The 19,589-nt window shown below is 39.1% G+C and overlaps 1 protein-coding gene across 7 annotated transcripts in view; it reads right to left on the bottom strand.

Moving 5' to 3' along the window:
- TJP1 (tight junction protein 1) overlaps positions 1-18,335 on the bottom strand; it is a 352,070-nt gene extending 333,735 nt beyond the window's left edge. For all 7 annotated transcript variants that reach the window (XM_075273552.1, XM_075273553.1, XM_075273556.1 and 4 more), the window contains exons 1-2: positions 17,819-18,335; positions 13,475-13,625 (exon numbers count right to left, since the gene is read on the bottom strand). In XM_075273552.1, coding sequence (XP_075129653.1) covers positions 13,475-13,625; positions 17,819-18,242 — 575 coding nt within the window. In that variant the 5' untranslated portion in view covers positions 18,243-18,335. The remainder of the gene's footprint in view (positions 1-13,474; positions 13,626-17,818) is intronic.
- Positions 18,336-19,589: the final 1,254 nt, after the last annotated feature.

Here is a 19,589-nt window from a genome sequence, read left to right as displayed (position 1 = left end):
ATTTGAATGAATCTACAGCCACAGAAGATCTGCGCTTAGTTCTCCAAAATGTTTGGAACAAACTCTCTGCCGAGTTCTATTAGAAAACTGTGTACAAGTAGACATAGAAGAATTGATGCAGTTTTGCAGGTGAAGGATGGTCTCTTCTCTTTATTCTCTATGTATTGTGGAGGATGCCAGCTTGTGTAACTTCCATTTTGGATACCAGACATGTGCTCACAACCACCATTTTGGATTTCAGACCTGTGCTGGCCATGCGGTCTGCCGTTTTCCAACTCACCTTTGTTTAGAGAGCTCACAACCCCCCTCAGCCCTGAGGGGGGTGTGACCTCTCTTATTGAATAGACATGTGCCAGGACTATTGTTACAATTTCTCCACCAATCATGTCATGCTAATTATACTAGCACAACCTTCTCCTGTGTATATAGGGTCCCTTGACAAAGCCCTTGTCGGGCAAAATGCACATCGGGCGGATGTGCATCTGGGTGTGTATGGCAGTATAGGTAATATGCTCTTAAGGGCATATTTGGGTTTGATTTGTGGGTATTTCTGTGTGTGATCACTGGGCATTTATTTATTTGTTGTATTCATATCTAACTCATTACATATAGACATATGTACCCTTATCTATATTTTGGCACTCCTCTACTTGCTGAATAGGCAGTTTCAATACCTCCATTCACCTGGTCTTGGGTTTTTTGATTCCCTCATGTCATTGTACTTTTGCCATTTGTTCTTTCTTGATCATATATTTTCTTATTTTTAATTATATTTAATAAAATATTATGTTTTATCTTATTTTGCTTGGTGTTTCTTTATGAATTTAACACTTCTATTTGTGAAAGAAGCATTTATCACACTACCTAAAACTTTTGCACCATATTGTATAACAGCAGGTATTCTATAGTTGGTTAGCACTTTGTAATTTTTCTCCCAAATCTTAGTAAATGCAATGATTAAATATTTAGCAATAGACATATACAATATGCAATGTAGAGACCAAATATTTCTGTTATTACAACCTTATTGTTTTGAAAACAACTTTATATTGTGTGATGTGATATAAATGCAAAACCTAACCTCCCTTATTTAGAATTTGTATAATAAAATACAGGAACATCACATTTTAATGTCATGTACTAAGCCTATAAACAGGTGAGGTGTAAGGAGTCTGTCATGCTGCACATATTGGCACTGCTATGGCAGGTCGATTTATCTGTGGCTCGGATAAATGTGATTCATTGATAACATGTCATTTCCCTTCAGCCAGTGATCACATTCTATACGGTCCATTGCATGGTAGAAAGTGACAAAACAATATTTACTGGTGCACAAGTGACATGTCCCATATTTACAACATGAAATATGATGTAACAAAAAGGTGTAGCAAACAACTAACTATGCTTACCCCAAAGGTATTATGGATTAGCATAATTGTTTGGAATTATGTTTAGTAAAATTTAGCCCAAATTGAAGTAAAGTCCCCTACTATAAAGAATACATTTTACACATGTACCCTATAGTGGTACTATTGGCTGGGAACTTGTCTAGGTTCATATGACCTCGTATTGCAATATACAATATAATTTTCTACAGCATTATTTCCAGCAAGTAGAATTTAAAAATAGTTAAAACTCAGACACTATGAAGAGAAAGCTAAAGCTTTGCTCCAGGGAGGACTATCCATCTGCTCACGGATGACAGCCGACTATCACACCACAAAGACTCAGATACCAGGATGAAATTCTCACAGCAACTTCTTGATTATTATGGTGATTATTGAGGCTGCTGCTCACAACTCCTATCAATCTAAATGTACTGTAAGTTTTTCCGATCAATTTAAAGCCTGGAGCCAAGATTTGCTTCACTCATATTTCTTCCCTTGCTAAGTCATAATTTAGATTTCCTGACAAAATCTGAAGAAAAATCTGGACACAGTGTTTACTTGACCTCTATAATTGCTAGACACTTTCTCTCTCCTCAAGGTGTTTAGATTTGAAGATTTATATCCTGTAAAGAAATATATCAGACACGAAGCTGAAACCTCAAACTAAAGATTTAGAAAACTAGGATTTCAGTATGGCCTTATTCAAACATCAGTGAAAAACGGACATGGTCATGGCCATTTTAAAAACAATGAGAATAAATTCACATCCATTTTTGGGGGACAGAAAAAATGGTCTGTTAAAAACATAAACATGATCTAACTTTGTCCATTTGGATGGAGTCATGAACCCAATAGAAAACAACAAATTCATTTTTTAACAGATGTAAAATGGATTGTTGTCTGAGTTAGGTCCATTAGAAATTAATCAGTAGGTTAGGTCACAAAAGAAAGACCTTTGTTTAATGGACCATTAACCCTTTTCCAACATTCACCGTAGTAGTACGGCAGATGTTGGGTATTTAAAGACCAAGCGGCAATGCCCGAAATCAGTACTTATACTGATCATGGGCATTAACCCCCTCATGCCTCAGTCACCTCACCTCACCATTTAGTGGTGGACTCCTGTCCCCTGGAACAAGATGGGCTGGCAATCCATTGCCATAACAGCCAAGAGTCTGTTGAGGGCTCCCAGGCTTGTCTGGCATACACTTCTAATACAGCCTGATCTATGCAGCCTGTAATAGGAATGCCAGCAACTTTACAATGCATTGCAATTCAGACTCCTTGGGGTTCAAGACATATCTATTTTTTATATAAACTATTAAGATATATATGAAAAATATAGAAAATAAATAAAACTTCAAATCCATAGAACACATATAAAAGTACATAAAGTGAAACACATACACACTAGATATCCCTGTGTCCAAAAATGCCTGCCCTTCAAACAGTGAATGCTATAGCAGGAAAAAAAATCAAACTAGAAGCAATTGTGCTGACCTATAAAATACAGATGACATGTCATTTATGCAGCATAGTGAACACCGCAAAAACAAAGCCCATAAGAAAATTGTGCTTCCCAGTACATTGTATGGAATATTAAATGGTTGCACCACAAAATGCAATTTATCTTGCAAAAATTAAGCACTCATACAGAAAAATAAAAAGGTTTTGGCTTTTGGAAGGCAAGAACAAAAATAAAAAAAATGCCTGTGGTGGAAACATGTTAAAAATGGATGCAAAACAGAACACTTGGCTATCAAAAGTGGACAAATGGACACAAAACAGATGCAAAACTGATGGAACAAACTGTAAGTAACGAATCAATTTGTCCATTTTCAGAGCTGAGAAATGAACATGTTGTGTAATGCTAGGTACACACTAGTAATCAGGTTTCCGTTCTTTGGGTCCACTTAGTGACCTAAAAAAACAGAAAACCTTATCCACTTAAAGAGGACCTTTCATCAGATTGTGCACAGGCAGTTCTATATACTGCTGGAAAGCTGACAGTGCGCTGAATTCCCGATCTGTGTCCCCCGGGTAAAGCGCTATCGGTCCCGGTGTTTAGCTGACACCATAGGGAACGTATCTGGGTCTTCATACTGGGCACAGTTTAGTTTCATTATCTACTGACTAGTGCCTGAATTGGCCGACGGGCTCTAACAGGGCCAGAATAATAGGAGATCCGGTTCCATGACCTTATTTATATGTCAGCACTGACTGTATCGCTACAGTGTTGCAGAATTGGCACACTGTAGTGAATTCTCATGATAGATATTAGATAGCCCATCAGATCATATCACTGGGAATTGTGGGAATAAGAGGGACATGTTAGCTGATCAGCACATTGTCTAGTTACCACATTTATGTAGGGTGGTGATCCCGGGTGTTATACCTTAAACCCAGGTGAAAATTGATGAATATCTGGTCGACTCACTAGAGCACTGTGTGTGCTCCGGCTTTGTAATACCCAGAGGAGAGGCAGTCATCTCATTACTCTCTCTGGGGAGTGTCCATTATACTACAGACACACATGATGCTTAATTGTCCTACTCCGTTATGAGACGCCATTAGTATTTTAACACAAGTTTTAATAGACAACAATAAAAGTTACATTTTAATAATAATTTTTGTATATACCGTTATCTGTAGTGCCCTGTGCATTGTTTATCAGTTGTGTTTTGCTACGTGGAGCCTTAGGCTGCATTCACACTGAGTAACGATGGCGTTTTTTGTGCTTATTTTTGCACATAGCGCTGCGTTAACGCATATACGCGGCATATACGCGGCGTTAACGCGGCGCTCTGTGCAAAAATAAGCACAAAAACACCAGCGTTACTCAGTGTGAATGCAGCCTTAGTCTACAAGAATTACAAGTTTGTGTTTTATTACGGATAGCTTATCATTAGAATAGGTCACTAGTGTGAAATCTTTGGTGTCTGACTCTCACACCCAAGCTGGTCAGTTGTTTGAAGGGGTCAAGGCACTTGGGTGAGTACACTGTACATTTGGTAGCAGCTGTGTTATTGAAGCTTAAAGTCATTCCGGTGATTGAACAGATGTGAAGAAGTCATAGTGCTTGCCAAAGGCCTCACGCACATGAAATATGCACAGTAAAAAAAACATCCATCCTGCAAGGAGTTTGTATATTCTCCCCATGTTTGCATGTATTTCCATCTCATATTCCAAAAAAGACATACTGATAGGGAAAAATGTACATTGTGAGCTCTATGTGGGGCTCACGATCTACATTTAAGAAAATAAATAAATAAAAAAACATCCATCACACGTTCAGTTTCAGGACAATGGAAGTCAATAGGTCTATGCACATACCCATTTTTATATCAGTCCATGAATAACTTCCATTAAGAAATAGGACATAGCTTATATTTGTCTGTTTTCACAACTTGACAGACTCAATTTGGGGAAAATTTATTAAGATTGGCATATCATATAATAATGGTCCCGAATGGCACAAGGAGTAAGAGATTTATAAAGTGGCGGCATCCTTGTGTCAGAATGGAAATCTACGTCAGATTGGGGCTTGGGGCGCACGTTTGGTGTAAGAAATGCCCTTGTGCCCTTCTCAGTTTCTGGCATAGAGGGAATGATGAATAGGTTCATTTTTAACATCCATCGAAACAGGTTTGCATCCAAATAATAGCTGGTGAAAAAGGATCAGTGAATTATGTTAGGAAAAAAATAATAAAATCCATCCATTTTTTTTTTTAAACTGACACAGCTAGCGAAATGACGGAAAACAAACGATTGTTGAAAACAGACTGTTGCACCTGTTTTTAACATGTTTTTTTTCAACGTTCGTACACATGAAGCCTGAGGATAGACCATCACTTGTAAAGGATTTACAGAATATTACCTAACTTATGTTCTCATAACTTTAGAAATTCTATCTTTCCATCAAAAGATGGAACACAAAATGTGAAGTAATAGGTAGGATTGAATGAAAAAAATTGATATTACCAATTACTAAATTTCTTCTCTTACACAATTTACTTTTAAATCCTTTTCATTGTTTGGATTTAATATTGTAAATAGTAAAGCTCCATTCACATTGATGTTATTTTTAACAGACATCACATGGCAGGATTACATTCAATGTTAATAAATGGGGGTTAGTCACATGATCGTTATTTTCACTGTCTGTTGTAACACACTGTCAAAATATAGGTCATGTCCTATTTTTTTCCGTTTTCACAGATCCCACCATACACTGTAATGTATGGAGGATCCGTGAAAATGGCTGCCCCTTGGGTACAAGATGGCCATAAAAAATGTATGTTTTTCATGGCCAATTTGCACTTCGGTCATCTAAATGCAACCTGAGTCATAGAATCAGTCATCTACAATTTTGCAGAAATGGACCAGTATTAAAGTAGCTCAATATAAAATGGTGGATTGACGTAGGACAACTGCTTTAAGAAAGCAAAGACAAAATTTGTTCTACCTGTCTTGGCTGGCAGTACAGAAAATCATTGATTCACTCTACTCATAGCGTAATACAAACAATAAGAAAGAAGAAGTGCACACTTCAAAAAAAATAAGCTCTAGTAACTCAATTTGGTCCTTTTTAAAGGATTTATATCTTGAAGACGTGCGGTGTGCTGAACAGGTGATATCATTTATTGGACACAACAGAGAGCTGCTATGAGCTCCATTTTACAAGCAGCTTTTCTAACTTCAAACAGATTGGTTTCTGTGAATTCCCACTATACAAGCCTAAAAAATATATGAGAACGTCCAACCTTTCATATCTCTCCTCATGTACTTCTCGCAGGTCCCTAATGTAATTTGTTGATATCCTGTTCTTCAAAAAGCAAATGTGTTTCCAGGGAAGAAGCTGTGATTTCTTGACAAGCCTCTTACACTAAGAACATTAACTTGTTCAGTGCTTGATAAAATGTTCAAGGGCTTGTTCAAATGTTCAGTGGTAATGGACTGAAAACATGGGTTGTCTGTGTTAAAACAAGCCCTGTTGTTAACCCCCTAGCTTTTTTGGATGTTCTTGACTATAAGTAAATATGTTTAAAAAGAAACATAAATGACTGCAAACACACATCATTATCTGGTATTGAGAAGGTTAAATCGGCTATTGCACTTTGGACATTCATGTTAGATCCCCCACCCACAGAGCTTGAACATACTGACTTTATGGCATCCAGTCGCGCACTCCACTTCGGATTAGGCGCAATGAATGGGTCTAGTCGGGAGGAGGGAGTGTCTTCAGGCCGAATAGCGAGGCGAAATGGCTTGAGAGAATGAGCATCTCGCTTCTTTTTTTCTGGGAGCCAGAACAAACGGCTCCTGGAAAAAAGAACTGAGCGGCTCCCATTGATTTCAATGGGAGCTGTCTTTTTGGTAAGGATTTTGAGGCGGATATGGCAAAAAACCTTGTGTGAACTTACCCTCTATGTGCAGCTGCACAGGTTGCAAAGGCTATATGTCTGCTCATGCCTACATCTATACAAAATGGCTGCAGGCCCACTATTAATTTGCTTGTATTGGATGTTATTGTATTATCAGTTAGCTCTAATAGGTTACCTGTGGCTTCAGGGGTGTAGCTATAGGAGGTGCAGTGGTAGCAATCACTATCAGGGCATATTGGGGCCCACGAGCTTCAAGTTATGCCTCTGGTGGCTAGTTTAAGGCTGAGGCCCCATGTTGCGGAAAGGCACCTTTTTATGTTGCAATTTTTGTTTTTTTGTTTTTTTTGAGCCAAAGACAGTAGTGGACAGAACAGAAGAGAGAAGTGTAAGCCATTCTTGGCTTTGGCTCAAAGCAACGCAGCAAAATCTGCAACAAAAAAAGCTGCATTTATGCAATGTAGGGCCATAGCCTTAAGCTGGGACTTCACGTGGTGTAAAAACAGTGGTATTTTACAGTCACAGCAAAGTGGGGGGTCTAGCGAATCCCATGCCCACTTTGCAGTAAAATATGCGCAGCGGACACCCTGCAATTTCCAAAACCATTGTGGTTTTGGAAATTGCTGCATGTCAATTATACCAACAGAACCACCGGCAGTTTCCCTATAGGAATAATGGTAGCAGAAGGTCCGCAGAGAAAACTTCTATGGACTTTCTGTAAAAAGCACTGTGGGAAAAACAGCAGTGCATCGCCGCCGCGGTTTTTCCCACAGCATTTTTTTGCTGCAGGATGCTACGTGGGGCCTTAACCTAAAAGTTATTTCAAAAGGGGGTTGCCAAAATGCTACATTGCAACTGTTGGGAAGCAGTGACAACAGCACACAGAGGCTTTTATCAAATCCTTACAAGAAATAAGGCCAGAGGATCACAATTTAGTTATATCAGATAAAATAAGCAGATGAAATAAGCTTTTAGAAATATACATGAACAGGATAGCAGTTGCCATGGTTTTCAATGCTTAAATACAGTCACCAGCAAAGATCACTGTTAAGGGTTAATAACGGGATCTTTTCCAGTGGCTGAAAGTTTGGTGGCAATGGCAGGTGGATTTGTACATTGGAAATATCACATAGATGCTTAGCTGACAGCAGAAAAAGGAACCCATTGAACTCAATGGGAGGCTTTTTTTTCAGTGCTGAAATTCCACAGCAAATTCCTCACCATTTTCCTCCTTGTGAATGGACCCTAAGGGTGCATTCACATGGAAAAAAATGGTGCTGAATTTGGTGTGGAATCAGCCTCAGATTCAGCGCTGGAAAAAAAACCTCCCTTCAAAAAAATTTCAATATTAGCCAAACATAGCCTGAGTGACTACAAAATGCAATTTTTCAATGATGATTTAATTTAGTTTGGGAAAAAAGCTATCCAAACCAACCTGGCCCTATGTGAAAAAGTAATTGTCCCTGGTTGTGCCATCCTCTTTTTGGCAGAATTGTCTTAATTCAGCCACATTGGGCTTAAGGTAACAATCTGATGCCAGACATTCTCCTTTAGTATTTTCTGGTAGAGAACAGAATTCATGGTTCTATCAATTACAGAAAATAATTCAGGCCCTGAAGCGGTAAAGCAGCCCTATATTTCATTTGCTATACTAGGACTGTAAAATGTTTCCCTTTTGTCTGCTGCCTTTCTGCTACAGCCAAAAATACTGAGTTTCTGCAATGTGTGGCCTTAACCTTAGGCTACTTTCACGCTGTGTCTGGCTGTATCCACTTTCTGTATGGTATAGCATCATTCCATCATGTTCATCTGCAGATTTCCTCCACTTCAAATTTATGCTTAAAACATATAGTTCTGCCCTTAACCTCGCCGAACGAGCCTATTTCACCGCTCTCATCTCTTCTCTCTCCAGCAACCCTAAAAGGCTTTCTGCTCCGCTCAGTCGGCCTCAACGACACTGCGCTCTCCTGGTTCTCCTCTTATCTCTCAGACCGCACTTTCAGTGTATCATTCGCGGGCTCTGTTTCCTCCCCTCTTTCCCTTGCTGTTGGGGTTCCTCAGGGCTTGGTCCTATGCCCCCTGTTCTTTTCTCTCTACACAGCCCCCATTGGACAAACCATCGCCAGATTTGGCTTCAGGTACCATCTTTATGCTGATGACACCCAATTATACACATCTTCCTGTGACATCACCCCTGCACTCATACAGAACACCAGTGACTGTCTTTCTGCTGTCTCTAATATCATGTCCTCACTCTATCTGAAACTAAATCTCTCTAAGACTGAACTACTACTGTTTCCACCATCTAACAGATCTGTCCCTGATATATCCATTGTAGTCTCAGGCCTTACTATAACTCCTAGGCAGCAGGCCCGCTGCCTCGGGGTTATGTTTGACTCAGACCTTTCCTTCACCCCTCATATTGAATCACTTGCACGCTCATGTCACCTCCACCTCAAAAACATCTCCAAAATATGCCCTTTCCTTAACAGAGATACATTAAAGACACTTATTGTCATTCTGATTCATTCTCGCCTCGACTACTGTAACTCCTTACTAATCAGTCTTCCCCTTACTAAACTCTCCCCTCTACAATCTATTCTGAATGCAGCGGCCAGGCTCATCTATCAGGCTAGACGCTACAGCGATGCCTCGGGTCTTTGCCAGTCGCTACATTGGCTGCCTATTCATTATAGAATAAAATGTAAAGTTATCACTCTCATCCACAAGGCTCTCCATAATGTTGCACCTCCCTACATTTCCTCCCTCATCTCTGTCTACCACCCAACCCGTGTTCTCCGCTCACTCAATGACCTAACACTTACATCCTCTATTATCAGAACCTCCCACGCTCATATACAAGACTTCTCCCGAACTGCACCACTTCTCTGGAATGCTCTACCCCGGACAATCAGATTAACTCCCAATTTCTACAGTTTCAAACGCAAGCTAAAGACACATCTTTTCAGACAGGCCTATCACAATTTCTGAATGTAAACCCTTCCATACTATTATTAGAATCCCCAAAATGTAACTCTCCTCAGTCCCCGCTTCCACATTAACCCACATTACTTCCACATTACCCCACTCCACGCTTCCATCCACATGTTAAAGGACATGACTAGTGACAGCTCATAAAGTTCTATGTTTGTGTAATGACAGTCACCTCTATTACAACATTGTCTGACCTCTGTATAAGCAATGCCGCCCCTGCTACCTTCTGTGTCACCCCCTCTACCTCATAGATTGTAAGCTCTTGCGAGCAGGGCCCTCTAAAACATCTGGCATGTGACACACCATTTTTTTTGGAGGGGGGTTTGGAATGGGAGCATATGGATGCCAATTATAGATGGGAGAACCTCATGAGAATTGTCTTGCAATTATTCATAAGGATCGGTCCTCCAGTTTGTTTTGTACCAAACTTGTTTGGATAGGACCAGAAGTGCTATTATTATACTAAAGGGTCTCATCAGACCCCATAGTTTCATAAGTTGATCCCAGGGGAGGTGAGAAAAATTACAAACACACTTTTCCTCACCTTTTCTGTGCATCTTTGTGGCATCCAAGTGTCCCCTGTGTAATCTTCAGGTCTTTTTGTCATGATGTCATGCGCCCAGGGGTCACCTCTGAAGCCTGTGATTAGGCCTCAGCAGTCACATGGGACACGCTGAGCATCATGGTGTCAGACAGAGACCAGAAGAGGCTGGAGGAGGACACTCAGTGACCGCCGGACAGACAGGGAAGGTGAGGCAAGGTAAGTATAAGTATTTATTTTCCCTCACCTCCTCTAGGCCTCCAATTATTATACTTTGGGCTCTGAGGAGACCCCAGAGTATAATAGTGTTTGGTGGCTGGTGAACCCCAATAGTTTCATGTTCAAGCGAACCCATAACTTTTGGAAATTCTGGGTCAAATGCGATTCTAAACAAATTAATTCACCCATACCTAGCATCACTGTATGCCACTCAATGCATACTTCTGATGGACACACCAAAATGCAGTTTGGAAAGACCATTAGATGTCTCACTCTTGTATACATTTTCCATAAATGTGCATTTTATGTACTTTTTATTTGCATTTACTCATCAGATACAGTATTATTCTGAATAATATTTCCATTAATATTTTTTAAGCGAGGATGTTAAACTTAACAACAAGGAAGATACAGTTTATAATAGTATATGCGGGCATTGCTACATGGTGCCAAGCACTGTGTAAATCTGATGTACAATATGGTGTGCTTGTACAATGTTTCCACCTAATTACATGTGTTTTCTTTAGCTCATTTAATGGAATTAGAGATGTAAGGAGTGAGGACAGCGCATGTAATCTGTGCAGGCTAAGCATAACAGTAACAGAACTAAGACCAAAGAGAACCGAAAGTGTTGCTAATTTGTGATTAGAGGAGTTTACATGATGCTTCAGACCTAGCAGGAGCCTATGAGGGATGAAGCCAAACATTTCATGAGAGGTTAGTCAGCTTCATTTATCATCATCCTGAAGGGAAGTACATAGCAGAATTTTCCAACTGCCAGCATCTAGATATTGACTTTGTAGTGAGAATAACTGCTGTTTAATGACTTTGCCATGAAAGCATAGTTAATCATCAGGACTTTCTTTAATTCTCCGAGGAGGGATGAGATGTGTTGTGTGTCCCAATTTAAGGTGAAAAATGAATTGAATATTTGTTTACAGTTTATATAACTGGACAATAATCTCGTTTGCTACAGCATAAAAAAGTGCTGAACGTTGTGTACTTCCATCCAATCGCAAGGGGCTCCAAGTCCATACAGGTCAGCCACATTGGGAAATCATACCTGTACTGAACATTTCATTTAGAGCTGTATTTTTCTCCTATGATTGATCACTTTCATCAACCAATGGCTTTAGAAACCTTTCTACTTAGTATACTTATAAAGAGCACTATTAATGTTAGAACATGTGAGCTAATAAAAGAAGAGACGGACATTTAAGGTGAAAAGCAAGTCTTCTCAGCCTAAAGCCATGACCCATATTTTCACACATCAGTAAATATGTGTCAAGACTTCAGCCAGTAATGTTTCTTACCCTTCATAATTAGGCAGGAGGATAAAAATGGAAAAGAAGGTTCATTCACACTGAGAAGAAATAGAATTTGGCAGGTAGAAAATATCATGTGACCCAACTAAAAAAATGCATATTACATGCCACCTCGGTCCCCGTAAGCCCTCTGAAATTTAGTAGCCTCAGCTGGAGATGGACAGGTGATGTATGTGAGTAACAACATCGGTCCCCCCACAGGGCTTCTGGGAACCAAGAGACGACGGACATCCAAAAGGGCTGTGGTGGCAGACATTAATGTGCCATGGTCAGGTCATTATATGTTTTTTTGCACCTACCCCAGTCCATACAGAGTTTGTCTAAGTAGTGAAAAACCCCTTTTAAGTATAATGTACCATAGTGCACACAGCATAATGTCCAATACTTGCCTCCATTCAGTATAATGCCCCATAGAAGCCCTCCACATGGCATAATGTCCCAAAGTGGCCCCCCACACACAGTCTAATGTCTCACGGTAGCCCCTCCACACAATGTAGTGTCCCATAGTGGCCCATACACACAGTATATTGTCCCATAGTAGCCACTACAGTTTTTATTCTTAATTTATCAAAAATTTCAGGTTCGGCTGAATGAGTATAATTAGCAGAGGCCCAGGGGAGGTGATTAAACAGAACAAGTAGTGTTACTTACCTCTCTTGAGCTCCAGCACCTCATCCTGCCTCAGAGATGTAATGAATGATGTCAGAGACTTTTGAGGCTTGTTACTGGGCTTCAGTGGTCACATTGGCATCATGAGGAATAATGACACCGACGTTGCTGCTGAGGCCCATTCACAAGCCTCGGTGGTCTCTGATGTCATTCATTACATCTTCATTATATTTACTCTTTTCAGACACCAACTTGTTTTTTCAGATTTCTCAGGCTTGTACACTATCAGTCAAAATGCCTCAGCACAGAATCACATGGGCAGCTAGAGACAGAACCATCCATGCCTGGAATTATCCTGCTCTCTATACTCTTCTCCACCATAACGATATGAAAGAAACCTGTCAATGTAATGGAGGTTTGTATCCACTACTCTGGAGAGTCTGTTTGGAACAGTCCATGTAATTTCATTTTACAGGAAGTGAGGTTTAGATCAGTTCAGAATAAGATCACAAGATTTAACAGAAGAGAAGGATTTCATGAATTTTCAGATAGAAACAAAATAAGGTAATATACCCAGGATTGTATACTGTATATTGGGAGAACGTACATACTGAAAGAAAGTAGTTGTGTTACTTCAATAACCTGGTTGATATCTAATACACAACTTTATAATAACTCCTGAGTTCAGACAGGTCACAAATATTTTCATATGTACAAAGCTGTTATAAAATAGAATATTTATACATGTTAACAATATTGTGTAACTGCCCTGGCTGAATTGGGCAATGTAAGGTCTCTATGAATCATATACCGCAGTTTTGGTACCAGAAGCCTTTGCTGTTGATGGCCCTATAGTATCTGTGTAAATATCCAGGTTTTACAGGATGTTATAACATAGCTAGAAAATAACTCGATCAACAAATAAAGAAACATGTATACAAGCATCACCAGTAAGCACAACCATGTTAACATACACTAAACAGTAATACTTGGAAATATAAAGAATATTACAATAACCTGTACTCTTCAAATGATTCCTGCATCTCGTCCTCCCCAAAGGGGCTCCACTCCAGGTCATCGTTCTGGTTTTCTTCACGGTCCTGCAGATCAGAGGCAGACCTCATCTTGTCTTCAGTCAAGAAGTCAGGTAGACCTTTGTGCATCTGATCTGGGGAACAAGAGATTTGCTCTCTATAATCTGTAATGCATCTAAAGGGTTTGCACTGTTTGATGTGATGCTTGCTCTAAAGATAGTACGTGGTACTGATTGCTTTGTGTTCAGCTGCTCAAGCTGTATAGAAAAAACCTCTTATGAAATCATTGTGACACCAGGGTAAATTAATGTCAGATTGAATATGAATACCCAAGCGAGAGATGTGATTAAACAAAGTGAAGTGCTTTATCTGAAAGTTATTTTTATTTGAAAGCCTCCGAGTATACCAATAAAGAAAAGGCACTGACAGAGATGTGACATACATGATGTTGTCATGTCTCGCCCCGTGATCCTACACTACAGTCCAAATTCACTAGACAGAGAATAATTCTAGAGCAACTTCTGCATCAGCAGATAACTTCACTGACTGTCATGTCACCTGGCAGATGTGTTGCTGTTTTATTCAGGTATCTTCTTATTGAGTTTGCTGCTCCTTTATGTATGTATGGCTTTATTACACTGGTCATTCAAAGCCATTTAGAATGTATGCAAACTCAGCAGCAAAATCACAGCATTAGATGCAAAATTCATACAGAGTTATCACATACATAGGTTAATAAAAAATAAAAAAACCTATATAAATAAAAGGCCTAAAAAAATCCAAACTATATTACATTTTACATATTTAGGCTAGACATACTATACATGATAAGACTTCTCTAGTACAGTTATTTGGATATAGATGTGCTCAAATCTGGGAGACAAGAATATTCAAGGATAATGCAGTATTTAGAATTAATACAGTCAGGGGAAGCAAAGAAGTCCACAAAAGAATGTTTTGTCATTTATCTTTTCTTCAGTCAATGTCTGTCAAGCTGGTTTGTTGGTTTGTGCCACAAAAAGCCACAGGCATTTGGCAGATATTGGTCTAAGTTGCGGAAGGAAGGAAGGAAGGAAGGAAGGAAGGAAGGAAGGAAGGAAGGAAGGAAGGAAGGAAGGAAGGAAGGAAGGAAGGAAGGAAGGAAGGAAGGAAGGAAGGAAGGAAGGAAGCCATTTTGGTTCTCAGTAAGAAGGGGAATGTCTGGTATGATCAGGGATGATTCAGTATTCATATGTTTTGTACTGCTCAGTTCAGACTTCGTAATTTGATAAAAAATAGCCAATAATAATAATACTCATAATAGCAATAACATATTTCCTTTATACGACCACAATGCATTAATATGAGCTGCTATTTGCACTTCTGCTGTGTTTCTCATAATACAATATTGTACCTTTATATTGTGCATTATTTACTGCCCACATCTTTCAACTTTCTTGGAATTTCTATGGTTACTAAACTCAGTAAGCCAGACATGAAAATGTCTCTTTGCCTGCATTACCACTTTATTAGTATCTATGGAGACTGATAAAGACGTCATTTGTTCTAAACATTTCATATGTGGATAGAAATCAGAAGAAGCTTTTATTAGTCCTGTGTTACCACATTACCTATAAACACGCGAAAGCTACTTATTTTATTTGGGAGACATTGATTCAGTTTACCATATGTGAAGAAATCTACAGTAGTTTAATGTTTGTCTTACTAACCAGAATTGCTTTAGATTATGACCAGGACTGAAGGGCGCAATGATTTATTACTACCCTGTATTTATTTAGCACACTGCGCTAATATACGTACAGCACACGTAGCTACGACAATAATTTTAAATCACGCATTGGGGTTCATAATAATCTAAAAAATTACATTACTGTGTAAAAGTTTTAGGTGTGCGTATAAAAGGTGCTGCAAACTCAGAAATATTTAAATGTAGTTAAGTGTTAAAAATGTATTTTTATAAAGTAACAAACTGTAGTGAATGAACAAAAGAGAAATCTAAATCAAAACTATATTTGGTGTAACCAGCCTTTGGGAGAGGAGTCCTGGAATGATGATATGGCCCCCACAGAGCCCTGATCTCAACTTCATTAAGTCTGTCTAGGTTTACATGAAGAAGCAGAGGGATTAGAGTAAGGCTACATCCACAGAAGATTTGTGGTTATTTCTCTAAAATGTTTGGAATAACTACCCTGCTGGTTTCTTTATATTTGTGTGCAGCGGTATATAGAAGAATTGATGCTATTAGAGGTGTCATTTGAAGCTCCTATGCAAAATATGTAATGGGGCCTCTACCTATCTTGTGCAATTTAGAATAGTGGCATATGTTATGTGGTAGGGTGACCTCCCACAGGGTCCAGGGCCTAGTAGCAACTGCTACGTCTGCACCTCTTATAGCTGCACCCTGGATTCTATTTTGAAGGCAAAGGGTTACATCTGTAATTGTGTGACTCGTAAAAGAGTCCAGACAAAAAGTAATAACCTGTCCACTAAACAGGTGAGATATATCAAAAATTGTTCCGATAAACAGGAGATGCGCAGTCAAGCAAGCAGCAAACGAGTAGAATGCATAACTCATTGTTCCTTATGAAGGACAAAGGAGGCTGACCATGCTTCTAGATGGGTCTTTATAATAAAGTGGTCATTCAGTGTATGTTGAGCCACATTTACACACATGAACAACAGCCACATAACCTATGTATGTGACTTTAATAGTAGGTATTTATGTACGTTTTATAAATGGCTCTAGTGAATGTTAGTGTAAATGTAGTTTTGATAGTAAAGGCATATTCCCATAGCTGATACACACACTGCTAACTATGATAAGTACTTGCAGCTCAGTTTTCCTTGTTCATGGATAGTCTAGAGTAGTCTCCAATCCATTTCCTCTCTCAGTGGCTCAGGCAGTTGCTTTTTCTGTCCATATGCTTTACAATGCAGTTTTGATTGTTCAGATATGTACAGAACTAGCACAAGCACACTACAAGATTATCATGAAGTAGTACATTACAGCCAAGATAGAACAACTATAGTCACTAAGCCACCAGCAATGAAAAGATTATCAGGTACTGTAACTGCAGCACACATAGTGAAGAAAAAGGAATGCAGTGCAAGGAACAATTTCAGTTCCCCTTTAAATATAAGATTTGCATTCAAAAACTTTGTAGTACAAGGAAAGTGATGGAACTACAAGACAACAGCACCACCTGTCTGCTGTAATACACATTTACAGCATCTTACCTGGTCCATTTGGAAAAGTTCAGAATAAACCTCTATCTCATAGTGCTTGTATGTATGCTTTACATATTATCTTCTATCTATAACTGTCTGATCAGTGGGATGGAGATGGTAACACCCAGATGTCAATGTATTCAGAAATATTCATCAGGAATAGCTGGAATGACACAACTAGAGTTATGGAAAATGATGCTGCAGAATTGTTATATTAAAGGGAATATATTTACTAAAAAAGTCATGACAGGAGACATGTCCACTAGAGATGAGCGAGTACTGTTCGGATCAGCCAATCCGAACAGCACGCTCGCATAGAAATGAATGGACGTAGCCGGCACACGGGGGGTTAAGCGGCCGGCCGCCGTCAAAGCGGAAGTACCAGGTGCATCCATTCATTTCTATGGAGCGTGCTGTTCGGATCGGCTGATCCGAATAGTACTCGCTCATCTCTAATGTCCACTTTAATACTTGTGTTCACAGAGATCACAGATTAGAGGAAGAATTTACATCCATCATTCCATTAGCATCTAGTTTTTGCTTCAGCTAAAAAACCTGCAACAATAATTGTAATTGTTTTTTTTATATTATTTTGAAATATGTTAAACTACCCTTAATAAGTAAAGGCTAGCTGACAAGATTCTCAGCAAAAAAAAAACTGCAACACAGTAATTTGTGCTATAGGTTTTCAATCCTGCAGCATGTCATTTATTGCTGCAGGTTTTCCAGCAGCTTGCAACCTTTGTAATGTCTTCTGATGTGAATTACGACAATAAATCCAAATAGCACTGCAGAATATGTTGGTGCTATATGAGTAAAAGGAAAAAATATTACCTGTTTGGAAAGTTCTATGTTGGCGCCTTCACATTCACTCACGTGACAATGAACTACATGTTACTTGTTTATATGGTATTGGATTAATTTTTATTGGTGTAATTGTATATGACTGTTGGCATAACATTTAAGGCCAAACCTGCACTACTGTTCCTTATCAGTTATGTATTATATGCGTCTATCCCCTTATTTAGTTTACAACTGTGAATAATTACTATTGTACACTTTTACAGTATATTAGCAGAAATTAGTTTCTTACTCTTACCTTTACAGTCTGGAATTAATCCTGATAGCAAATGAGGTGAAATTTCCTCCAAAACTGAACAAAATGCACAAAATGCACTGGGACCTTTGACTGCAAGTTTATCGAGAAAAACTTCAGCTCTGGTCTTGCTGTTTTCATGAGAAAGAACGTCTCTGTACTCATCCAAAGAGAAAACTTTCTCATAAACAAGATAGGACAGGACCTTATTCACATCCAGCTCCCCGAGTATCTGCTCTCTGTGATTGTTCAGAATGACAGAAGGCCATTTCTTTCCATCTTCATTCTCTCTTTTTACCGGGCATGCAATGTTGTGAATCCAAGACTTTGCAGACCTACCCAGCATCTTCAGTTTGTATCGGAGGATGTGGAATTCCAATGCTGCATGTTCCAAACAGGAATCCTCATGATGTAATATGCACATCATGTAAGAAGAAGGAACATAACCACATTCTGCCCTGGGAATGAAAATAATTCTTCTGCCACAATGAAGGCCTTCTGCAGGCCAGGATTCACACCGGTTTACTGCGGGCAGTTACTTAAGAGGATTACTGTACACTACTAAGTCCCTTACAAATGTGAACGTCTTCTGAGCCATAAGGCAATACATGTTGATATGCCTGGTAAACAACTCATGCACAAAATTAAGAAATTGGGACTTGAGCAGTAAAAGGCAATTTAATTATCCTTAAATTGAAGTGAAGCATAACCATTATAATGTTATGAATACAATACTTGTAACTACAGGTTGTATAAGATCACTTACAGTAGACAGGTTTAGCAGCATACAGTTATTTTACTAGGGAGATCACTTACATTTGATTATCTGAATCACCAAAAAGGGTGAGGTTGTGATATTTGCATTTCTTCGTTGGATAGCCATCAATCTGGGTTTCCTTTTGCCCATGGTAGCTATGTTCTCTGAGGAATCCTGATGTCCCTACGTTGAAATGTGTATAGTGATAGGATCAGACAGGGTTGTATGCTTTCAGGGCTAGTTTGGGTAGTGCCCTTGTCAGGGCGGGAGTCAATTTGGGGTATTCCTGGGAAAGCGTCTTAGGCCCTTACAGGGTGAGTATGGGCTGTGTGACTCCCAGGAGTGATAGAATCACTCTTTTATCTCTGCTGACATATTATGGATTCCCCTGACGTTTCCAGCACATCATATAGCTTCTACTTTTATCCATCATCTGAAGTGGTAACAGTGTTCCTGTATGTGCACATCTCATTGCAACAGGTTGGTGTGCAGTATTCTTAGGTGACTTCTGGCCTACGGTCTGGATTTATTACTATGATTTGTTTGGTGTCTCTGGTGTAGAAACATGTTTTTAGAGGTAACTTATTAAAAGTTATATTGTAGGCCTTAGTTGCTTTTTTTTTTTTGGCGCATTCTTGTCGGATAGTTATCCAACTCGCACTGTAAGATATCATAATCTGTGTGGGGAAGTATAAAAAGACACAAGAACCATTACTTACCTGTTAAAACTCCAATGTTTCAGCACCATCGATCATTGGCTGCAGTCTACCACACTTACTGCACTCTGGCCTCAGTTGTACACTGTTATGGCCATGGTATGTTAGCGAAATATATCAGCAGTTGTTTTGATACAATTTATGACTCTGGAATCCAGGCTGTTCAGTGCTTATTGCCTAGATTGGATAGAACTGTAACCACTGTTCCTCTAAAAGCAGGGTTTGTTATAGTATGTTCAAAGTTTGCACCTGCCAAATGTAAAAAAAAAAAAAAAAAAAAAAAAAGAAATTTATTCATTGA

This window comes from Leptodactylus fuscus, chromosome 5 (genome assembly GCF_031893055.1).
Source record: "Leptodactylus fuscus isolate aLepFus1 chromosome 5, aLepFus1.hap2, whole genome shotgun sequence".
Lineage (NCBI taxonomy): Eukaryota > Metazoa > Chordata > Amphibia > Anura > Leptodactylidae > Leptodactylus > Leptodactylus fuscus.
The sequence above is the reverse complement of the archived record's forward strand: the minus strand, read 5'-3'. Positions and strand labels throughout refer to the sequence as shown.